At 43.8% G+C, this 17,603-nt stretch overlaps 1 protein-coding gene across 5 annotated transcripts in view; it reads left to right on the forward strand.

Moving 5' to 3' along the window:
• The window catches only part of ARHGAP25 (Rho GTPase activating protein 25), a 91,956-nt gene extending 74,901 nt beyond the window's left edge, over nt 1-17,055 (forward strand). For all 5 annotated transcript variants that reach the window (XM_023223977.3, XM_023223978.2, XM_023223979.3 and 2 more), the window contains 6 exons: nt 3,223-3,355; nt 6,209-6,282; nt 8,096-8,217; nt 9,654-9,850; nt 13,160-13,692; nt 16,209-17,055. In XM_023223977.3, the coding sequence (XP_023079745.2) occupies nt 3,223-3,355; nt 6,209-6,282; nt 8,096-8,217; nt 9,654-9,850; nt 13,160-13,692; nt 16,209-16,416 (1,267 nt within the window). In that variant the 3' untranslated portion in view covers nt 16,417-17,055. The remainder of the gene's footprint in view (nt 1-3,222; nt 3,356-6,208; nt 6,283-8,095; nt 8,218-9,653; nt 9,851-13,159; nt 13,693-16,208) is intronic.
• Nucleotides 17,056-17,603: the final 548 nt, after the last annotated feature.

A 17,603-nucleotide genomic window follows, 5' to 3' on the forward strand; every position in this document is an offset into this window, starting at 1 on the left:
GAACCATCTGAGGAGTCTTGGGTAATCCCTAGTGCATCAGTTGTTGAACCCAGAAGCCACCTGGCTCCTGACCTGCTCTTAGCCCTTGATTAAAAAAAAAAAAAAAAAAAAAAAAAGAATAATTTAAGAGTGTTCTGTTGGGTTAGAGGAACAGCAAACTCCGAAAAAATAATGTTACAAATTTAGACCATAAAATAGATGTCTGAGTTAGCCCTAGTACAATGGGGTGCTCACAGTAAAACAAACATTTATAGAAATAATTGTATAAGTTCCACGGTGTTGAGTGCTAAAAAGGAAACTCAATACTATGAAAACTTAGAACAGGGGCTTTTCACATGGTCTGGTGTATTTAGGGAGGTCCCCAAGAAAAGGACATTTAAGCTGAGACCCAATAAACAAGAATGAGGAGTTAGCTAGGCCCAGCAGTAGGCATGGCTTGTCAGGTTTATTTTTGGTGAAATGAACTGGGAAGATTTCTGTAAGTTTCAGTGTTGTAAGATGATTTATATAGCTAATTGTGTTCTTTTATTATTACTTTGAAGTATCCATGCTGTAGCTATATTTATAACCCCTTTCTCTTTTCTAATGATGGATGTTTTTGCTGTCTAAATTTCTCCTGATTAAACTGTCTAGGTGTCTTTTTTATTGTTGTTGTCTCTCTTCAAAAGATTCAGTTTCTTTTTTTTTTTTTTTTTCGAGACCAAGTCTCACTTTGTCACCCAGGCTAGAGTGCAGTGGTGTGATCTTGGCTCACTGCAACCTCTGCCTCCTTGGTTCAAGTTATTCTCCTGCCTCAGCCTCCCGAGTAGCTGGGATTACAGGCACCTGCCACCAGGCCCAGCCAATTTTTGTATTTTTAGTAGAGACAGCGTTTTGCCCCGTTGGCCAGGCTGGTCTTGAACTCCCGACCTCAAGTGATCCACCCACCTCGGCCTCCCAAAGTGCTGGGACTACAGACGTAAGCCACTGTTCCCAGCCAGGATCCAGTTTCTTGACTTAACATTTATGCTGCTTTTTCCATTTCAAACTCTGTTTTCTTCACTCATTCCGTTGGTGTGTTTTGGTGTTCAGGGCTGTGCCCTAGAGTGGGCAGAGCATAGAATCTGGAGGCATAGGGTAGTGAAAGGAGGGGAGGGGCTTACAAGCATCAGCGTGACTTTAGGAGAATAGGTTTGAAGGGATTTGGAAGACTGGTTGGATGGGGGTGAAGGAGAGGTCCCAATCAAATGGGAGTCCCAGGATGCTGATAGAGACAAATGGATGGATTGCAGTGTAGGGACTTTAGGAGGATGCAACTTCTGGACTTTGGGAGAATTCTGCTCCTGCAAATTGTCAGCTGACTGTCTTGCTGCCACTTTCTCAGGAACTTCTCATAACATATTTTGACAAAAGTACTTTTCCTAGCCTGGCTTTGCCTCGGGTGTTTTTGGGCAGTGACTCAGCAGGGAAGGATTCTCCAGAATCCCCATGTTAAATGAATGGTTCCTACCCCAGATTTCCTGAGGTCAGCCATGGAGCATAGAGCGGGCTCTGTGCCAGCCCGTGTTCTCCTGTTGAGGTACAGTTCACAGGCTGCAAAGAGGGGAGCCTTTTCAGAAGACAGCTCCAACAACTGGCTGTCAAAACCAAAATAAAATGCACACAGAGCACCAAGACAGGGCTTTACAATCAAGCCCAGTGTTCTTGCTTCTGTTGCCTCAGATGCCTCCCTTCTCCTCCTCTTGTCCAGATCTACACCTCCCCTCCCTCCTAGGACCAGGAGACATGTCCTCCAGCCTATTCTATATTTCTCATCACTGAAATCAAGGACATTCCAAGGTTATTCTGGACTTCTTGCCACATCACAGCTTTTCACGATGCTACCGGGGCTGCTACCTAAGAATGCCAGGTCTTATCAATATGAAATAAACAAATATTTCTTCAATAATCAGCTTCAGGAATATGGTAGTGAATCTTATTTTCTCTTGCAGCATTGCAGAATCAATGCAACTGCCTTGTAAGCCAGGGGTCAACAAACTTTTCTTAATGGACCACATATTAAATATTTAGGCTTTGCAGGCCAGATGGTCTTTACCACAACTATAATACTCTGCTCAGTACATAAATGAACAAGTGTGGTGGTGTTATTCTATAATTTTACTTACGGATGCTGACATCTGAATTTCCTACAATTTTTACATCATGACACACTCTTCTTCTTGTGAGTGTTTTTTCCCCCAGCTATTTAAAAATGTAAAAATAATTCTTAGCTCCCAGGCTGTACAAATAGAGGTAGTGGGACAGATTTGGCTCCTGGCCCATGACTTACCAAGCCCTCCTGTAAATGGAGAAGCCGAACTGAAGAGCCGTGCCTCTTTCAGTCAGTCAGGCCCATGGCAAGGCCTCTTCTCCTCATGCTCCAGGCTGACACACATGCTGCCTGCCTCATGCCCTAACTCCTCACTGCCTTTCAGAGCTCATCTGAGGTACTCTTTCATCTGAGAAGTCATCTACGTGTTCCCATCTCTGCCTTGGGTGTTCTTTTTCCACACTTCCATAGGATCCTGAGTCTTGGGCTTCCCATATCATGGCATTAACCACACAGTATAAGGACTTTATAATGCTTGAGTCCCCACAGCTTTGTGACTCGATGGGGCCAGGGCTCCATCCCTGGACTGGATGGCTACTGATGTCTTTTGGATTGGCGACTGAAATCCCAGTGCTTGACAAGTATTTTGCAGTATCTTGCACCTAATAGGTTTTCTCAATGCTTATTGATTGAGTGAATTATTGAGCAAATACGTGAGTGAACCTCAGAACTATTTTAAGCACTCTGGAAGATTAAAGAGATGAATGGACCAAGGATATAAAGGAGGTAACATAAGCAATATTAGAGACTAATTAGACAATGCTAATTGTGAGGCACTAAATGACTTGAAGAAAGAAGAAAGCAATAAAGATGAAAATCATTAAGGAAGGTTTAGTAAAAATGTAGACCTTGAACTTACCTTTGAGGTAGGTGGGTGGAAGAGATGGAGGAACATGTATTCAGCATTGTTGTTCCAGAAGGGTGAATTAGCAAAAATGTTTTGGTCTAATTCTTCTTTATCAGATTCAATTCTCTGCAAAATTTCCCTTTGTAATTTATGGTTCTATTCACTGAATCATCAGGATGGAAGTGACGAACATCCTAAAGTTTTTCTTTCAAAGAGGTTTCAAAGAGCATTGCTTCTTTTCTTCCAGAGACACAGATGTGCACACTGTGGCTTCCCTGCTAAAGCTCTACCTACGAGACCTCCCAGAGCCCGTGGTTCCCTGGAGCCAGTACGAAGGGTTCCTGCTCTGTGGACAGCTCACGAATGCGGACGAGGCAAAGGTTTGCATCTTAGAGTTAGTTGTCCTGCTTTAGAAGAAAGTGATTGGTTTTCTGGACACTATTCTAGTAGGCAACAGTGGGTCAACCAACACTTTTTGGTAAGATAGTCAAAATGCAACTTCCTCAGCAACAAAAGGCATATGAACTCAATCATGATGACTGGCAAACCACAGCCTTCATGAGATGTAATAATCCAGTAAAGAACTGGACCATAATCAAATACTGCTGGGTCACATTAAAAGTAGGGAGAAAAGGAGGATACAGAAGGAGGATTTTAAGCCTCATGGCCTTGCTGAGACTTGCTGGGACACAAGGACAGACTGGAAGGCAGGTGCGAGGTCACATAGTTCAAGCTCTACAGCAGCTTGAGTGTCAGGTGTGGTCATCCAAGGAATGCATGTCCCAGGGAGAGGAAGGATAGGGAAGGGTTTTTGATTGTTGTTCTTTTTAGCCGTAGCTGCCTGTAGGGTCTGTAACCACCACCTGCAATATGCTTGTGAGAGTGCACAAGTTCACCAGCAGGATTTTTGATCCTGTGTAAGTTATTTCTAGAGAGGCCTTATAGTCAACAGGGATCACACTATAGTCATGTTATTATAATTAACCAACCAACTAAAGAAACTGATGAAACCCAACCAACAACAATAAACCTCGATGATTTTTAAACAAGATTTTCAAATCCAAGTGATCCATGAAGAACTTTATGTTTATATCAATGACTATGCTAAAAGCCCTCTCTGGCAAAGTGGTGCACTGAAAAATCTATAATGAAGACCTAGATTTAACTTTGATTTTTCCATTATACAGATTATACATCTTTTATAAGACTCAGTTTATTTACTTAGACCAATAGAACTTCCTATGGTAATGGAACTTTTATATATCTGCACCTTTCAATATGGTAACCACCAGCCACACATGGCTATTGGGCATCTAAAATGTGGCTACTGCACCTGGGAAGCCAAATTCCTACTTTTATTTAATTTTGATTTAAATTTAAGTAGCTACATGTGGCAAGTAACTGCTATATTGAACAGCACAAACTTAGATAATTTTCATAATAATATCATACCATGCCTAGGATTGTTTTGCGGACCCAGGAATATGATACTGGTGGGTGACTTTAACATTTTTTTCAATATAAGGGAAGGTTTATTATCTTCCATACTTCAGAATGTCTGAGATAGCCTGCTTCATAGAATATATTTATTTAAAATGAATGGAGAAATAGCACCCTAGCCCTGTACGAAAACACAGCTGTGAGAACTTCCATCCCTGACTGAGGATGGGGGGAGCATCATGATTTGAATAGATCCTGACGTAAGAGAAAAGCTGACTTTATATTTCAGGAAAGGAAGAGAACAATAATGATGTGGCTAACATGATACAGGTTTTGCAGCTCTTTTCCAAACAAAAATTAGATTGCATGGATCTGAGGCACGATATTTTGTGCGTAACTTAAGAATTTTATTGGGGGAGGGAGGAGGGGGTATGAAAAGTCTTAACTTATACGGGCGTATCTGCTCACCATTGTGAAAGTAATAAAATTTTATGGAATAATGTTTAAAAGGCAGCTAAAAAGATGAATTTTTCAGATCGCATCTCACCCCTGGGTTCTGGGGAAAGCAAAGGAAGCACCTAGATGCCATTCTGACAATAAGATTCTCACCCCTGCACTCACTTTAGACTTGCATCTCCCAGCTTTACTCAACCTCAGCATCTTTGAAAGTTTCCGCATCTGTGGCAATGCATGCCTACACACAGGGACCAAGGTCCTTCTCACTGGTGAAAACATGGCAGAGGTGGCAGCTAGAAGGGGTGAGTCTGTAGCAACCTTTGCAATGAATTTACTTGACTCAACAGACGCAGGGCTCTTAGCATGAAGCTGACGCTACTCTAAGAAGGTCAACATCTATAGAAGATGCTCCGTGTAGGCTGACAAGGCTGGAGGGTGCATTTTCTGCAGGAGAGCCGCTCAGCTTTGAGGAGTGCCTGCATGCCGCATGTGAATTGTGTACTCTCTCTATTTTTTTTTTTTTTTTTTGAGATGGAGTTTTGCTCTTTCGCCCAGGCTGGAGTGCAGTGGCACGATCTCTGGTCACTGCAATCTCCGCCTTCTGGTTTCAAGCGATTCTCCTGCCTCAGCCACCCGAGTAGCTGGGATTAGAGGTGCGTGTCACCATGTCTGGCTAGTGAATTGTGTACTCTCACAAGCACCATGTTGCAGATGGTGACTACAGACCCTACAGGCAGCTGTGGTTGAAAAAAACATTGAAAAGCTCACTGTCCCTCTTCTCTCTGGCTCGTGCATTCCTGGTAGACCTTGTCTGACATCCATGGCCATCTATTGCAGAGCTTGAACAGTCTGACCTTGTGCATGGTCTACCTGTCTCTGTGAGCCAGCAGGTCTCCGCTAGGCCATAGTGCTTGAAATCCTTCTCAGAAGAATCCTCCATTTCTCACCAGTCTTAAAGTGATTCTGAGATATCTTATTGTGGTCTCACTCTTTATTGGATTGTTACATCTCAAGCATTCTTAAGCAAACAATTAACGTGTAAGTTGTTCAACAGTCCTTCCTTAGAGTAGCTCACAGTCAAAGGTGAGGTGCAGTGTCATAGTTACAGATAAATAAAAAGTATACATAACAGAAACTATGACCCTTCTAAAAAAAATCATAAGAGAATTTAGAGTTATTTCCAATTTTTTTTAAACCCACAAAACTACAGGGACAGGAATGACTGCCAAAGTGTTGTTTCTTCACAGATACACCAATTCTGTTCCAGGGTCTCCTTGCTGGCTTGTGGGCAGGCTCATTTACTGGTAAATGATTTACTGGTGTAAATCTCTTCCCAGGCTCAGCAGGAGTTGATGAAGCAGCTCTCCATCCTTCCTCGTGACAACTATAGTCTCCTGAGCTACATCTGCAGGTGAGAGGCCCCTGGTATCAACTCTACAGTTTTCAACCCCATCAGAAAGAAGCTCCTAGTTAGAAGAGGAGGGACCACCTCTGTGAACACAGAGATTCTGGTCCAGCACTTTGGAAGATCAGCTGTATTCACGTAGCACTGAAGTAGCTTCCTGTATAATTTCAAGGATTCTGAAAACCTGGTTGACCCGAAAAATGAATGTGCTCCCCCGTTTAGGCCTGCCTCAGCACTGCTCAGAGTCCTGGGACATGCAAGAGAACCCAGAATCCTTATAATGATTCTAGAATGATCTCCCATCTTTGTGACTCTGAGCCATAGCTTAGCTCCAGGGAGACATTCATTCTGGTTATTTTCCTTCAGCCCTTTCTGGGGACCTGCTGAGCACCACCCCTGTGGCAACTCTAGCTGTGGATTGACCCAGACCTGGCTGGGCTGGGCTGGGAACTGGGATCTTCATCCCAGACTGATCTGAATTTTGTCTTTTATTTTTAAAAAGTAATTTGTTGTAGTTCCTAGATAATAAAAGTCATACGTGCTTGACTTGGAAACCAGGAAGATACAGCAAATGGTAAACGAGAAATAAAAAGGACCCACAATCTCTTCACCAGCAATAAGTACTGTTAACACTCAGGCATTTTCCCTTCTGGGTGTTTTCTCTCCATGATAGATCTTTTCACACCTTAATATAAATATAGGGGAATAATATTTTATTCTGAATCAAAATTATATAAAGGATTGTATCCTGCCTTTTTGGTTTAATGTTTTATTATGAGCATTTCTCTATGTCATAAAATTGGATTATGAATAACTTCATAATATTTCATAATGTTTCATCATTTGGACACATCACCATTTATTTAATAATTGCTCTGTATTTGAAATTGTGTTGCTTCAGTCTATCCATTTTTTTTTTGAGACGGAGTCTCGCTCTGTCACCCAGGCTGGAGTGCAGTGGCGCGATCTTCGCTCACTGGAAACTCTGCCGCCTCCCGGGTTAACGCCATTCTCCTGCCTCAGCCTCCCTAGAAGCTGGGACTACAGGCGCCTGCCACCATGCCTGGCTAATTTTTTTGTATTTTCAGTAGAGACGGGGTTTCTCTGTGTTCGCCAGGATGGTCTTGATCTCCTGACCTCGTGATCCACCCGCCTTGGCCTCCCAAAGTGCTGGGATTACAGGCGTGAGCCACCGGGCCCGGCCTCTATCCATTTTTAAATGGTTTTTAGAGAGTGTATTTAGAAATGTCTTATTTTTACAGTGAATCTGAGTGCTTTGTGCCTCAAAAGGGGTAGAATTTTAGCAAAAATTCATTATTAGTTATGGTGCACCTGCTGAGAATTAGCAATGCTTGTGCTCTAATCAGAGGATGAGAGCAAGGAGGTACCATGGATTCCCCAGCCCTGAAATCTTCTTACCAATAAAGTTTTCCTCTCTGGAGACTTGGGTGGGATGGGTGCTGAGAGCTGGGAGATAAGCCTATCAGGGCAAGACATGGGTACAGTCAGATACCCATTTTACCTTTTCTGGTCCACTCTGAGGTCCTGGAAGTGGATCTTGTCTCTTGCTTATGTGATTGCACCCACCTCCCACAACCCCCACCCCAGCAGCTGGGCAGGACCCTCCTGGTTTCTCTTCCTTCCTTGGTCTTGGGTCTTTCAGGATGAGGCTAAATTCTTGTGGGCAGAGCAGGCTGGTCTCATTCCTGAGACTGGGAGGAAAGCATAAGATCCATCCCTGAGTTCTCGTTGGAACCCTGTAGTGCTTCCTCCTGGCTACTTCCTGCTTTCTACCATGGGATTTCTTGGCTGCCTGCAGGTTCCTACATGAAATACAGCTGAACTGTGCTGTTAACAAGATGAGCGTGGACAACCTGGCTACTGTGATTGGTGTGAATCTCATCAGGTCGAAGGTCGAAGACCCTGCCGTGATCATGAGAGGTATGGCCGGTCCCATAGTGAAAGCAGGTACACAGGAAGTAACAATTACAACACTTCCCCTGATATTTGTGTACTGCTCTGCAGTTTGCCAAGCATTTTCAGCTGGTTATCTATCTCATCTGAATCATGCAATAGCCTTGTGAGGTAGGCAGGGCAGGAATTGTGTCTATTTTTCAGATCACAACAAAGGATAGAGGTCAAGGGTTTGCCCAATGGTCCCACAGTACAGTAGACTAGCACAAAAATAGCCAGTGTTTCTTAGTCTTTTATTACTTTTACATACCCTTAGCCAGATTGAGCAAGCAGGTTTCATTTTATTTTATTTTTATTTATTTATTGAGTTGGAGCCTCACTCTGTTGCCTAGGCTGGAGTGCAATGGTACGACCTTAGCTCATTGTAACCTCTGCCTCCCGGGTTCAAGTGATTCTCCTGCCTCAGCCTCTTGAGTAGCTGGGACTACAGGCATACACCCCTACATCCAGATAATTTTTGTAATTTTAGTAGAGACAGAGTTTCACCATGTTGGCCAGGCTGGTCTCAAGGTCCTGACCTCAAATGATATTCCTGCCTTGGCTTCCCAAAGTGCTGAGATTACAGGTGTGAGCCACTCTGCCCAGCCAGGTTTCATTTTATGAGCCAGCCCACAAAAAAGCTGCTTATAAAGCTGTGCTGTGCAGGCTTCTGAAGCTGTGTCCTGACACAGAGTACTGATATCTGCCACAGGCGTGGGGGCAGAAAGCCTGGCACATATTTGCTGTGTGTCTGATAAGAAACCATAGATCATATTGAGGACCACATCCGGAGAGAAAGATGTCTTTATTTTCTCTGCTGTTTTATTGCCTACTTTCCTGATCAAAAACTAATCCAGTGGACTATTGGCTCCCTCTAAAACAGCCCCCTCTTTCATTCTACTCCCATGTCCTTCTATTCCATCCCTTTCAACATAATCTCCAACTCCAAGCAATTAACTTTTTTTTGTTTGTTTGTTTTTTATTTTTTTTTTGAGACAGTGTCTCACTCTGTCGCCCAGGCTGGAGTGCAGTGGCGCCATCTCGGCTCACTACAAGCTCTGCCTCCCGGGTTCACGCCATTCTCCTGCCTCAGCCTCCTGAGTAGCTGGGACTACAGGCGCCCGCCACCGCGCCTGGCTAATTTTTTGTATTTTTAGTAGAGACAGGGTTTCACCGTGGTCTCGATCTCCTGACCTTGTGATCCGCCTGCCTCGGCCTCCCAAAGTGCTGGGATTACAGGCGTGAGCCACTGCGCCCGGCCGACCTCCAAGCAATTAAAAAGGGTCTTTTGAGAAGAAAAATGAGGCCCTTCTGGGCCTTGTAGTTTTAGAACCGAGTTTGGAGACATCCACGGGTGGGGATCCTTGAGGACTGACTACCTGTCTCCTACACTACACTATAGATCTTTTTCTTCTTTCTTTCAGGGACTCCTCAGATCCAAAGAGTGATGACTATGATGATCAGAGACCATGAAGTCCTCTTCCCCAAGTCCAAGGATATACCCCTATCACCCCCTGCCCAGAAAAACGACCCCAAGAAAGCTCCAGTGGCCCGAAGCTCTGTGGGCTGGGATGCCACTGAAGACCTCAGAATTTCTAGGACAGACAGCTTCAGTAGCGTGGTAAGGCACAGAGAACCTTTCTGCTTCCACTAGGTTCTTCCTTTGGTCCAGGCCATCCCACGTAAGGTCCGCTCTGGGATGGCAATTTGGGGAGTTTTAGGTGATGCAGTGTCAGTGGGCACAGCTGGTACAGACTCATCTGAACATACCTTGAAAGCCTGGCCTCTTTCCAAATACTAGTTTCTACTGGCATCTTTGAGGGGGGTGAGTGACAAGTGTGCCAATCGCCCAGTGACTGAGCAATGAGGGTCCTCACTGAAGCCCGCTCTAAAAGAGAGACTCAAATACAGTCCAGAGAAGTTCAATGGGAAAAAATGTATACCACATTGTAAATGTTTTGCTGGGAATTGTTGAAAATTCTGGGTGAATGTCCAGAGAAAACTGGTTTCCTGCTAACCCATGAAACGTGATTCCTGTCTCAGAGTATGTGATGTGTTTGTGTAATATTTCTCATTCCTCGATAAGCCGTCTCAGCCATGTCAGCCCCCACGTTTGTGCTGAAGGGTTGAAACTCACGTTCCCAATGTCCAAAAGCTCTGCTGACTCTGAAATGTAGACTATGTGAGGGCAATAATTTACAAAGGTCAAATATTTTTATATATTTATAGGAACAAATAGTTTTACAAAGAACATATGAACTTTATATAGTAGCTTGATCTTTATGTGTGGCCAACAAATGGATTTCAGATTTCTAGTTGACCAGATGATTGAAGTTACCTACAGTACTGTTAACCCTGAAGATTTTTTTTAAAAGGCAGGTAGTGGGTGGTAGTTGTGATTTTTCTTAGGATAGGTCTTTCTGGATGCAATGCATTCTACTAACACTCTAAAACTAAAATAAGATTTTAAAACGCTCATACTTCATGTAACAAGATCATCCCACAGTCCTTGAGAATAGCTATTATTGTACTCATTTAATAGGTTTCTGCCATTTCTTGATTTCTGTGGGTAGGCACTATGCTGGGAAATTTACACCGCTCACCTCTAGAGTCCTCATGTTACATAACATTGTAAGGCAGAATTTGTCATTCGTATTGTGTTATTGAGGAGCAGAAACTCAGAGAGGTTGAGCAGCTGGCCTAATGTAGTAGCACTAGCTTGTTATAGAGGAGGACTCAGATCCAGTTCTCCCTTCAGGACCCAGGTGCCTCTAACTCTGGGTGGGGTTTCTGAAGCAAGTGATTGGCTACAAAGGTAAAGGGAGGGCTTGAACCTGATTGTCTGATTTTATGTTTAGGTTTCACTTGATCTTAGTCAAAAGGCCAAAAAGTGATTGATTTTATGTTTAGGTCTCATATTCTGTCTCTTTTTTCTTTATAATTTCATTTAAAAATATGTAATGTATGCATATAGTTCAAATAATCAAAAAGATAGAAAAAGGTATACATTGAGAAGTTCCCCTCCCTCCCACCCACCCCATCCCTCTCTGCCTTAATTTCTTATTTATCCTTCCAATGTTCCTTCATGAAAATATAAGAAGACATGAGTGTAAATTATTTACCTCCGTTTTTACACAAAATGTATTATAATTCTCTTTCTCTCTACAGTCACATACATACACATACAGTCATACACACACTCTTACACACAACTCTGTATCTTGCATTTTCGTACTTAGCAGTATATCCTGGAAACTTTTTCATGTCAATACATAGACAGCTACCTCATATGACCTCATGTTTTCGGGAGGTGTATAGTGTCCCATTCTGTAGATGTACCAGTCCCTATAGATGAACAGACTGCTTTCCGTTCTTTTCTTTTTCTTTTTTTTTTTTTTTTGAGACAGGGTCTCACTTTACTGCCTAAGCTGGAGTGCAGTGGTATGATCACAGTTTACTGCATCTTTGACCTCCTGCTGAGGCGATCCTTCGGCCTTAGCTTCCCAAGTAGCTGGGACTACAGGTGCATACTACCATGCTGGGCTAATTTTTTTTGCGTATTTTTTGTAGAGACAGGGTTTCACCATGTTGCCCAGACTGGCCTCAAACTCCTGAGCTCAACCGATCCACCCTCCTCAGCCTCCCAAAGTGCTGGGATTACAGGCGTCAGCCACTGCACCCAGTCTTTCAGTTCTTCATACTACAAACAAAGCTATAATAAATAACCTTGGGACCTCCTTTTGTACTCAGGTAGATTTATTTCTCAAATAAATTTTCAGAAGTGGGCTTGATGGGTCAGAAGGTAAATAGATTTGATTGTGTGATTTTGAAACAGATTATTGGAGTTTGTGTCTTTTTACACTTCCGGAAGCAATGCATGAAAGAGCTGTTTTCCTACGGTTTCACCAACAGAGTGTGTTGTCAAATTTTGGGGGCTTGCTCGTCTAATAAGTGAAAACTGGCATTTCAGTAATTTTAATTTTAATTTGAGTTTCTCTTATTATTAGAGAGGCTGAACATCTTTTCTTATGTACAAGGACTAGCTCTGTGAGCTGCCTGATCCTGCCCTTTGCCCATAATTATATTGCTTGTTGATTTCTTTCGTCACAATGTTTATGAAGTTTATCTGTAGGCCAGGCGCGGTGGCTCAAGCCTGTAATCCCAGCACTTTGGGAGGCCGAGACGGGCGGATCACGAGGTCAGGAGATCGAGACCATCCTGGGTAACACAGTGAAACCCCATCTCTACTGAAAATACAAAACACTAGCCGGGCGAGGTGGCGGGCGCCTGTAGTCCCAGCTACTCGGGAGGCTAAGGCAGGAGAATGGCGTAAACCCGGGAGGCGGAGCTTGCAGTGAGCTGAGATCCGGCCACTGCACTCCAGCCTGGGTTACAGAGCGAGACTCCGTCTCAAAAAAAAAAAAAAGAAAAAAAAAGAAAAAAAAAAGGTTTATCTGTTAAGGAGAGTAACCAATTGTCTGATATGCATAGCAAATACTTTTTGCCATTTTTTTTTTTAATTTGGTATGTGGTGATTTGTTACTCTGTTTTGATTTTTGTTCTTTTTAATTTTTTAGGTCATGGAAATCAAAAGGTCAAATTTATCAAATTTTTACGGCTTCTGGGTTTTCAGTCATAGTTACAGAGACCACCCATCCTAAGATTACATAAGGATCCTACTTTAGGACTCTTTAACCACAAACAAACACTTGATTTTGGTGAGCACTCCGTCTCTAGAACATGGTTCCCTTAGTGCAATATCCTTTTGGAAAAAAATGTCAGTGCAGATAATCAATTAATGTGATACATTAAGAATTTCATAGGTATGCTCCCAGGAAACATTTGTTTTGGGGTCTCTAATCCTTACCTTGGGAGTGTGACACACAGAGGTGAAAACCCCATGTGACATCCATGTCTGTTTCTTTTCTAGACAAGCGACTCTGATATAACCAGCCCCACCGGACAGCAGCCGAGCGATGGATTTCCGGAGGACAGCAGCAAAGTACCCAGGGAGAAGCCAGGAGATTGGAAGATGCAGCCTCGTAAAAGGACTCAGACACTCCCTAACCGGAAATGTTTCTTGACATCAGCTTTTCAAGGTGCCAACAGCAGCAAAATGGAGATCTTTAAAAATGAATTCTGGTCGCCTTCCTCAGAGGCTAAGGCAGGGGAAGGGCACAGGAGAACGATGTCTCAAGACTTGCGCCAACTTTCTGACTCCCAGCGGACTTCCACCTACGATAATGTCCCTTCCCTGCCAGGGTCCCCTCGGGAGGAAGCCAGTGCACTCTCTTCCCAAGCCTGTGACTCCAAGGGAGATACTCTTGCCAGTCCGAACTCTGAAACTGGGCCTGGAAAAAAGAACTCTGGAGAAGAGGAACTTGATTCTTTGCAGAGGATGGTCCAAGAGCTACGAAAGGAAATAGAAACACAGAAGCAAATGTATGAGGAACAGATTAAAAAGTAAGTCAGACAGAAGGGCACTGAGAGGCACTTGGCTTCCATCTTTAGAGATAAGAGGGATTGTTCCCACCCGCCAGAGAAATCACATCATGAAGCTTCAGTTTGGGGAAGACAGTAATCTATAGCAGGTCTAGGAAGGAAAGAGTAAAGGGAACAATGAGATGACTAAATTGGTGAGCACTCTAAACTTTAGACTAGATTTAGGAAATGTAAATATCTAGCTTAAGTAGCTTGATCAATAATTTCCAAAAATTTCCAGACAGTGGTTCTTTAAGAATCAACATGCTTTAATTAATTTAAAGGAATTTTTTTTTTTTTTTTTTTTATGTTAAGGTCATTCATTGATTCTGCAAACATTCCTCGAGCCCCTCCTCTGTGCCAGGCACATTCTAGTTGTTAGGGTATAGCACTGAACAAAAGAGACAAAAGTCCCTGCACTTACAGAACTTCTTCTAGTGGGGACAGATGGACAATACAAATATATAATAAAATATATGTTATATCAGCTGATGGCAAGTGCCGTGGAGAAAAATAAAGTGGATCAGGAGGTTGGAAAGTTCAAGGAACGGGTTCCAATGTAAAATAGGGGGATCAGGGAAGGCCTCCCTGAGAAGGCAGCAGGTGAGTAAAGGCCTGAAGGAGATGAGGAGCAAGTCAGGTGCATAGATGGGAGATGACTGTGGCCGGTGCTGAGGCTGTGAGAAAGGATCAGGCCCCCATGGTCCCACCCAGAAAGAATGGAAGCTGCCTCAGGCCAGGGAGAGTGATTAGCAGATGAGGGTGGAGAAGTACAGGAGGCCAGGACGCAGTAGGGATTTGTCAGCCATTGGAAAGCCTGAGTAAGACAGAAGCTTCTGGGTGGTTTCAGCCTGGTTTGTGCTTCATTGGCTCACTGGCTTCCCATGGAGCACCGGCTGCAGGGGGCAATCAGAGGTGGGAGGCCAGTTAAGCAGCTATTGCCTCTGTCACATGCAAATTCCCAAGATCTGTGCACACAATTTGTTCTCTTGGGTAAGTAGAGTATTTTCTTGAAATATTTTTCACACTACTGATTGGCCAGCAAATTTGTTTTCAGGAGAGAAAACCTTGATCCACCTGTGCCCATATCAGCACTAGTCATGAGGCAGTGAAATGTGAATTCGTGGGCTCTTAGATTTATGGCTACGTCTTAGTCCATGCAGACTCGGGTATCTGAAGGGGAGGCTTCTGTGAGCCCTCATTCTTTGTTCCACACAGAGAGCTGCCATCCAGAAGCAAAATGTAGCTTGTTTATCTAAGAACCTGAAACCAACCATTTGTAGAATTAAAGACTTCTGTGACATCTTGGCAGTGATCAAAGCAGTCCCATAGGAAACTCACGCTGCACTCACACACGAGTATCTTCAACAGGGTAGGAAAAGAACTGGCTGCCACAGAGGTGGCTGCTCCTTCTGAATGGAACAGAGTCCTCTGAATCCACCAGTCGAAGAAGCCTCCCATCCCAGGCTCCTGAGCCCACACAGATTCCACCTCCCACTGGAACCCATGGTCGGGATCTAGCACAGTGCCTTACTTGGAATTTCTTCCAGAACCAGAGGGGTACAGAGAACTTGGAGAAGAAAAGTAGATTTGTAATGAGAGGGTCAGAAGGAATGAGACCAATTTAGCTTTAAGAAGACATAGGCAGGGGTAGGCAAAGTTCTGAAGATGGATTGTTACCCACAGAATAGACCAAAGCCCTTGAAGGTAGAACCCAAGTTTTGGGCTCACATGGGAGCTCGAGTCTCCCTTGTGCAAATGGGCAGGCCATTTGGGGAGAAGGGAGGCACATTCTACAGAATGAAATTCTGAAACAAATTTCCAGTCACACAATCAGCATATGTATACTCATTGCTAAGAGTTAATTCAGCACAGCCTGGCAGGGGGCCACTACATTAGGGTTTTGGCCAGTAATGATGAAAATCCTGGCAATTCAGGAATCCCACAGATTTTTCACCTAGCGTGGGATTCAGAAGAGAGGATGAGACTGCCAGGATCACGGCTCCCCAAAGGGCAGTTCCCTCTGTTTCTCCAAATCTTGGTCCCCAGGAGATCCTTAATAAGAGAGGGTGCTGGTCTGTGCTCTCCATTGACATAGGATGAGGAGGCACTCATGAAAAAGAGGTATGAGAAATCTGGAATATGGATGGGGCTTCCAGGATTGATACAAGGTGCTATGGGAGTGAATATGTAGATCTATTAGAGCTGGTCTCTTCTGTCAAAGACTTTGTTATCGGGTTGAAGATACAAAACAAAATGACATGAAAAAAAACACAATAGATGTCACAAGATGGTGTTAAATGACAAAGGAGGAGCTCAGAAGTGCTGTGGGGATTCAGGTTTCCTGGGACATCTTCATCATCGGGACATAGCTGAGAGGTTGGATAAGGGTCTTGTGATTCGAAAAGTAAAATGAACAGCAGGTTGTGAGCAAGGGGGAAGGAAGAGCCTAGAATGAATTGCCATATTCTTTCACTCTTTTCTTTCCTTCCCTGTAGCCTTGAGAAGGAGAATTATGACGTTTGGGCTAAGGTGGTGAGGCTCAATGAAGAACTGGAGAAGGAAAAGAAGAAGTTTGCAGCCCTAGAGATCAGCCTCCGCAACATGGAGCGCTCCCGGGAGGATGTCGAGAAGAGGAACAAGGCCTTGGAAGAAGAAGTCAAGGAATTTGTCAAATCCATGAAGGAACCCAAGACCGAGGCTTAAGGATCCCAGGAATACTGCAAGGACAGCCCGAGAGATGCCTAACTCTGACCCCTTTCTCAGTGCTACCTGATGACGGGGATACAAAATTACTCTCTGAGAGGGAAAGGATATTTTGAGGGAAACATTAAATTTCCCCATAAATAAATGAATAGAGTTTGCAGGAAGGTGAGGGTGAACAGAGATGTGTGTGGACATCTCTGACCGTCCATCGCTGTATTCAAATGGATTTTGTTATTCCACTACGGTCTCAGGCATGACCATGTCCAACGAAGACATTCAAGGAAGCACATCTCAGGACCCAGGCAATAGACTGGCCCCAACACAGGCTGGGCTGAGGTGTGATTAATTCTTTGTTTTTTGTGTGGAACAGCTCACCTTGTCAGACAGCCTCAGGGCATCTCTGAGACACAGGGGCAGAAAATGACATTCATCTTTTGAGTCCTCATCCATGGAGTGCTGTGCTTGGGGGGCTGCATCTGCTGAAGCAAGAAACCCATTTTTCCACCCCACCATGATGCCCGTTCTCCAGGTCTTCTCCAACTTATTATTAGGCTAAACCAGAACAAGCAACAAACTGTATTTATACAAGCAAAATTGATGAGAAAATTATATTCAAATAAAGCAAAAATTAAAAAGCAAGGCTATTGCTAATCCATACAGCACCTTTGTGAGAATTAGCAAAAGACACTCCTCCCTTGGGGCAGATGGCTTGCTGAGCAGGGCATGGGCTGAATTTCGGTCCTGACTTGCCTTTCAGGGACAGGTGTTCCTATACTTCCTGAGCCCCCATTTCTTCTGTGTTTCACACAATTGCTGTGGGGATTACATGAGAAGATACAATCTAGTCCCTACTTGCTTTTTAATTGTGGATGGAGGGCCTGGGAACAAAGGCTTCCTACTATGACATGATTTGTTGTGGGTTTGGACATTAATTGTCATGATAATAGTTTCTTTTTTCCTGTTTCACCAAAATGCAAATGATTTTACCCTTCAAAGGGACAACAGGCACTGGATGATAGGTGGGAGAGGGGCTTTCCTAGTGGACAGTTGATTCTTCCCCTTCTATGTCAAGCCAGCCTGGCAGAGGCCCTGGTCAGGCCCTGGACCTCTAGGTAGGTTGGTTGAGTCCTTTTTCGTTGTTACCATTCTAATTAGATGGTCTCTTTTGACTGGGTACCTCATCAACA

This window comes from Piliocolobus tephrosceles, chromosome 15 (genome assembly GCF_002776525.5).
Source record: "Piliocolobus tephrosceles isolate RC106 chromosome 15, ASM277652v3, whole genome shotgun sequence".
NCBI classification, from domain to species: domain Eukaryota; kingdom Metazoa; phylum Chordata; class Mammalia; order Primates; family Cercopithecidae; genus Piliocolobus; species Piliocolobus tephrosceles.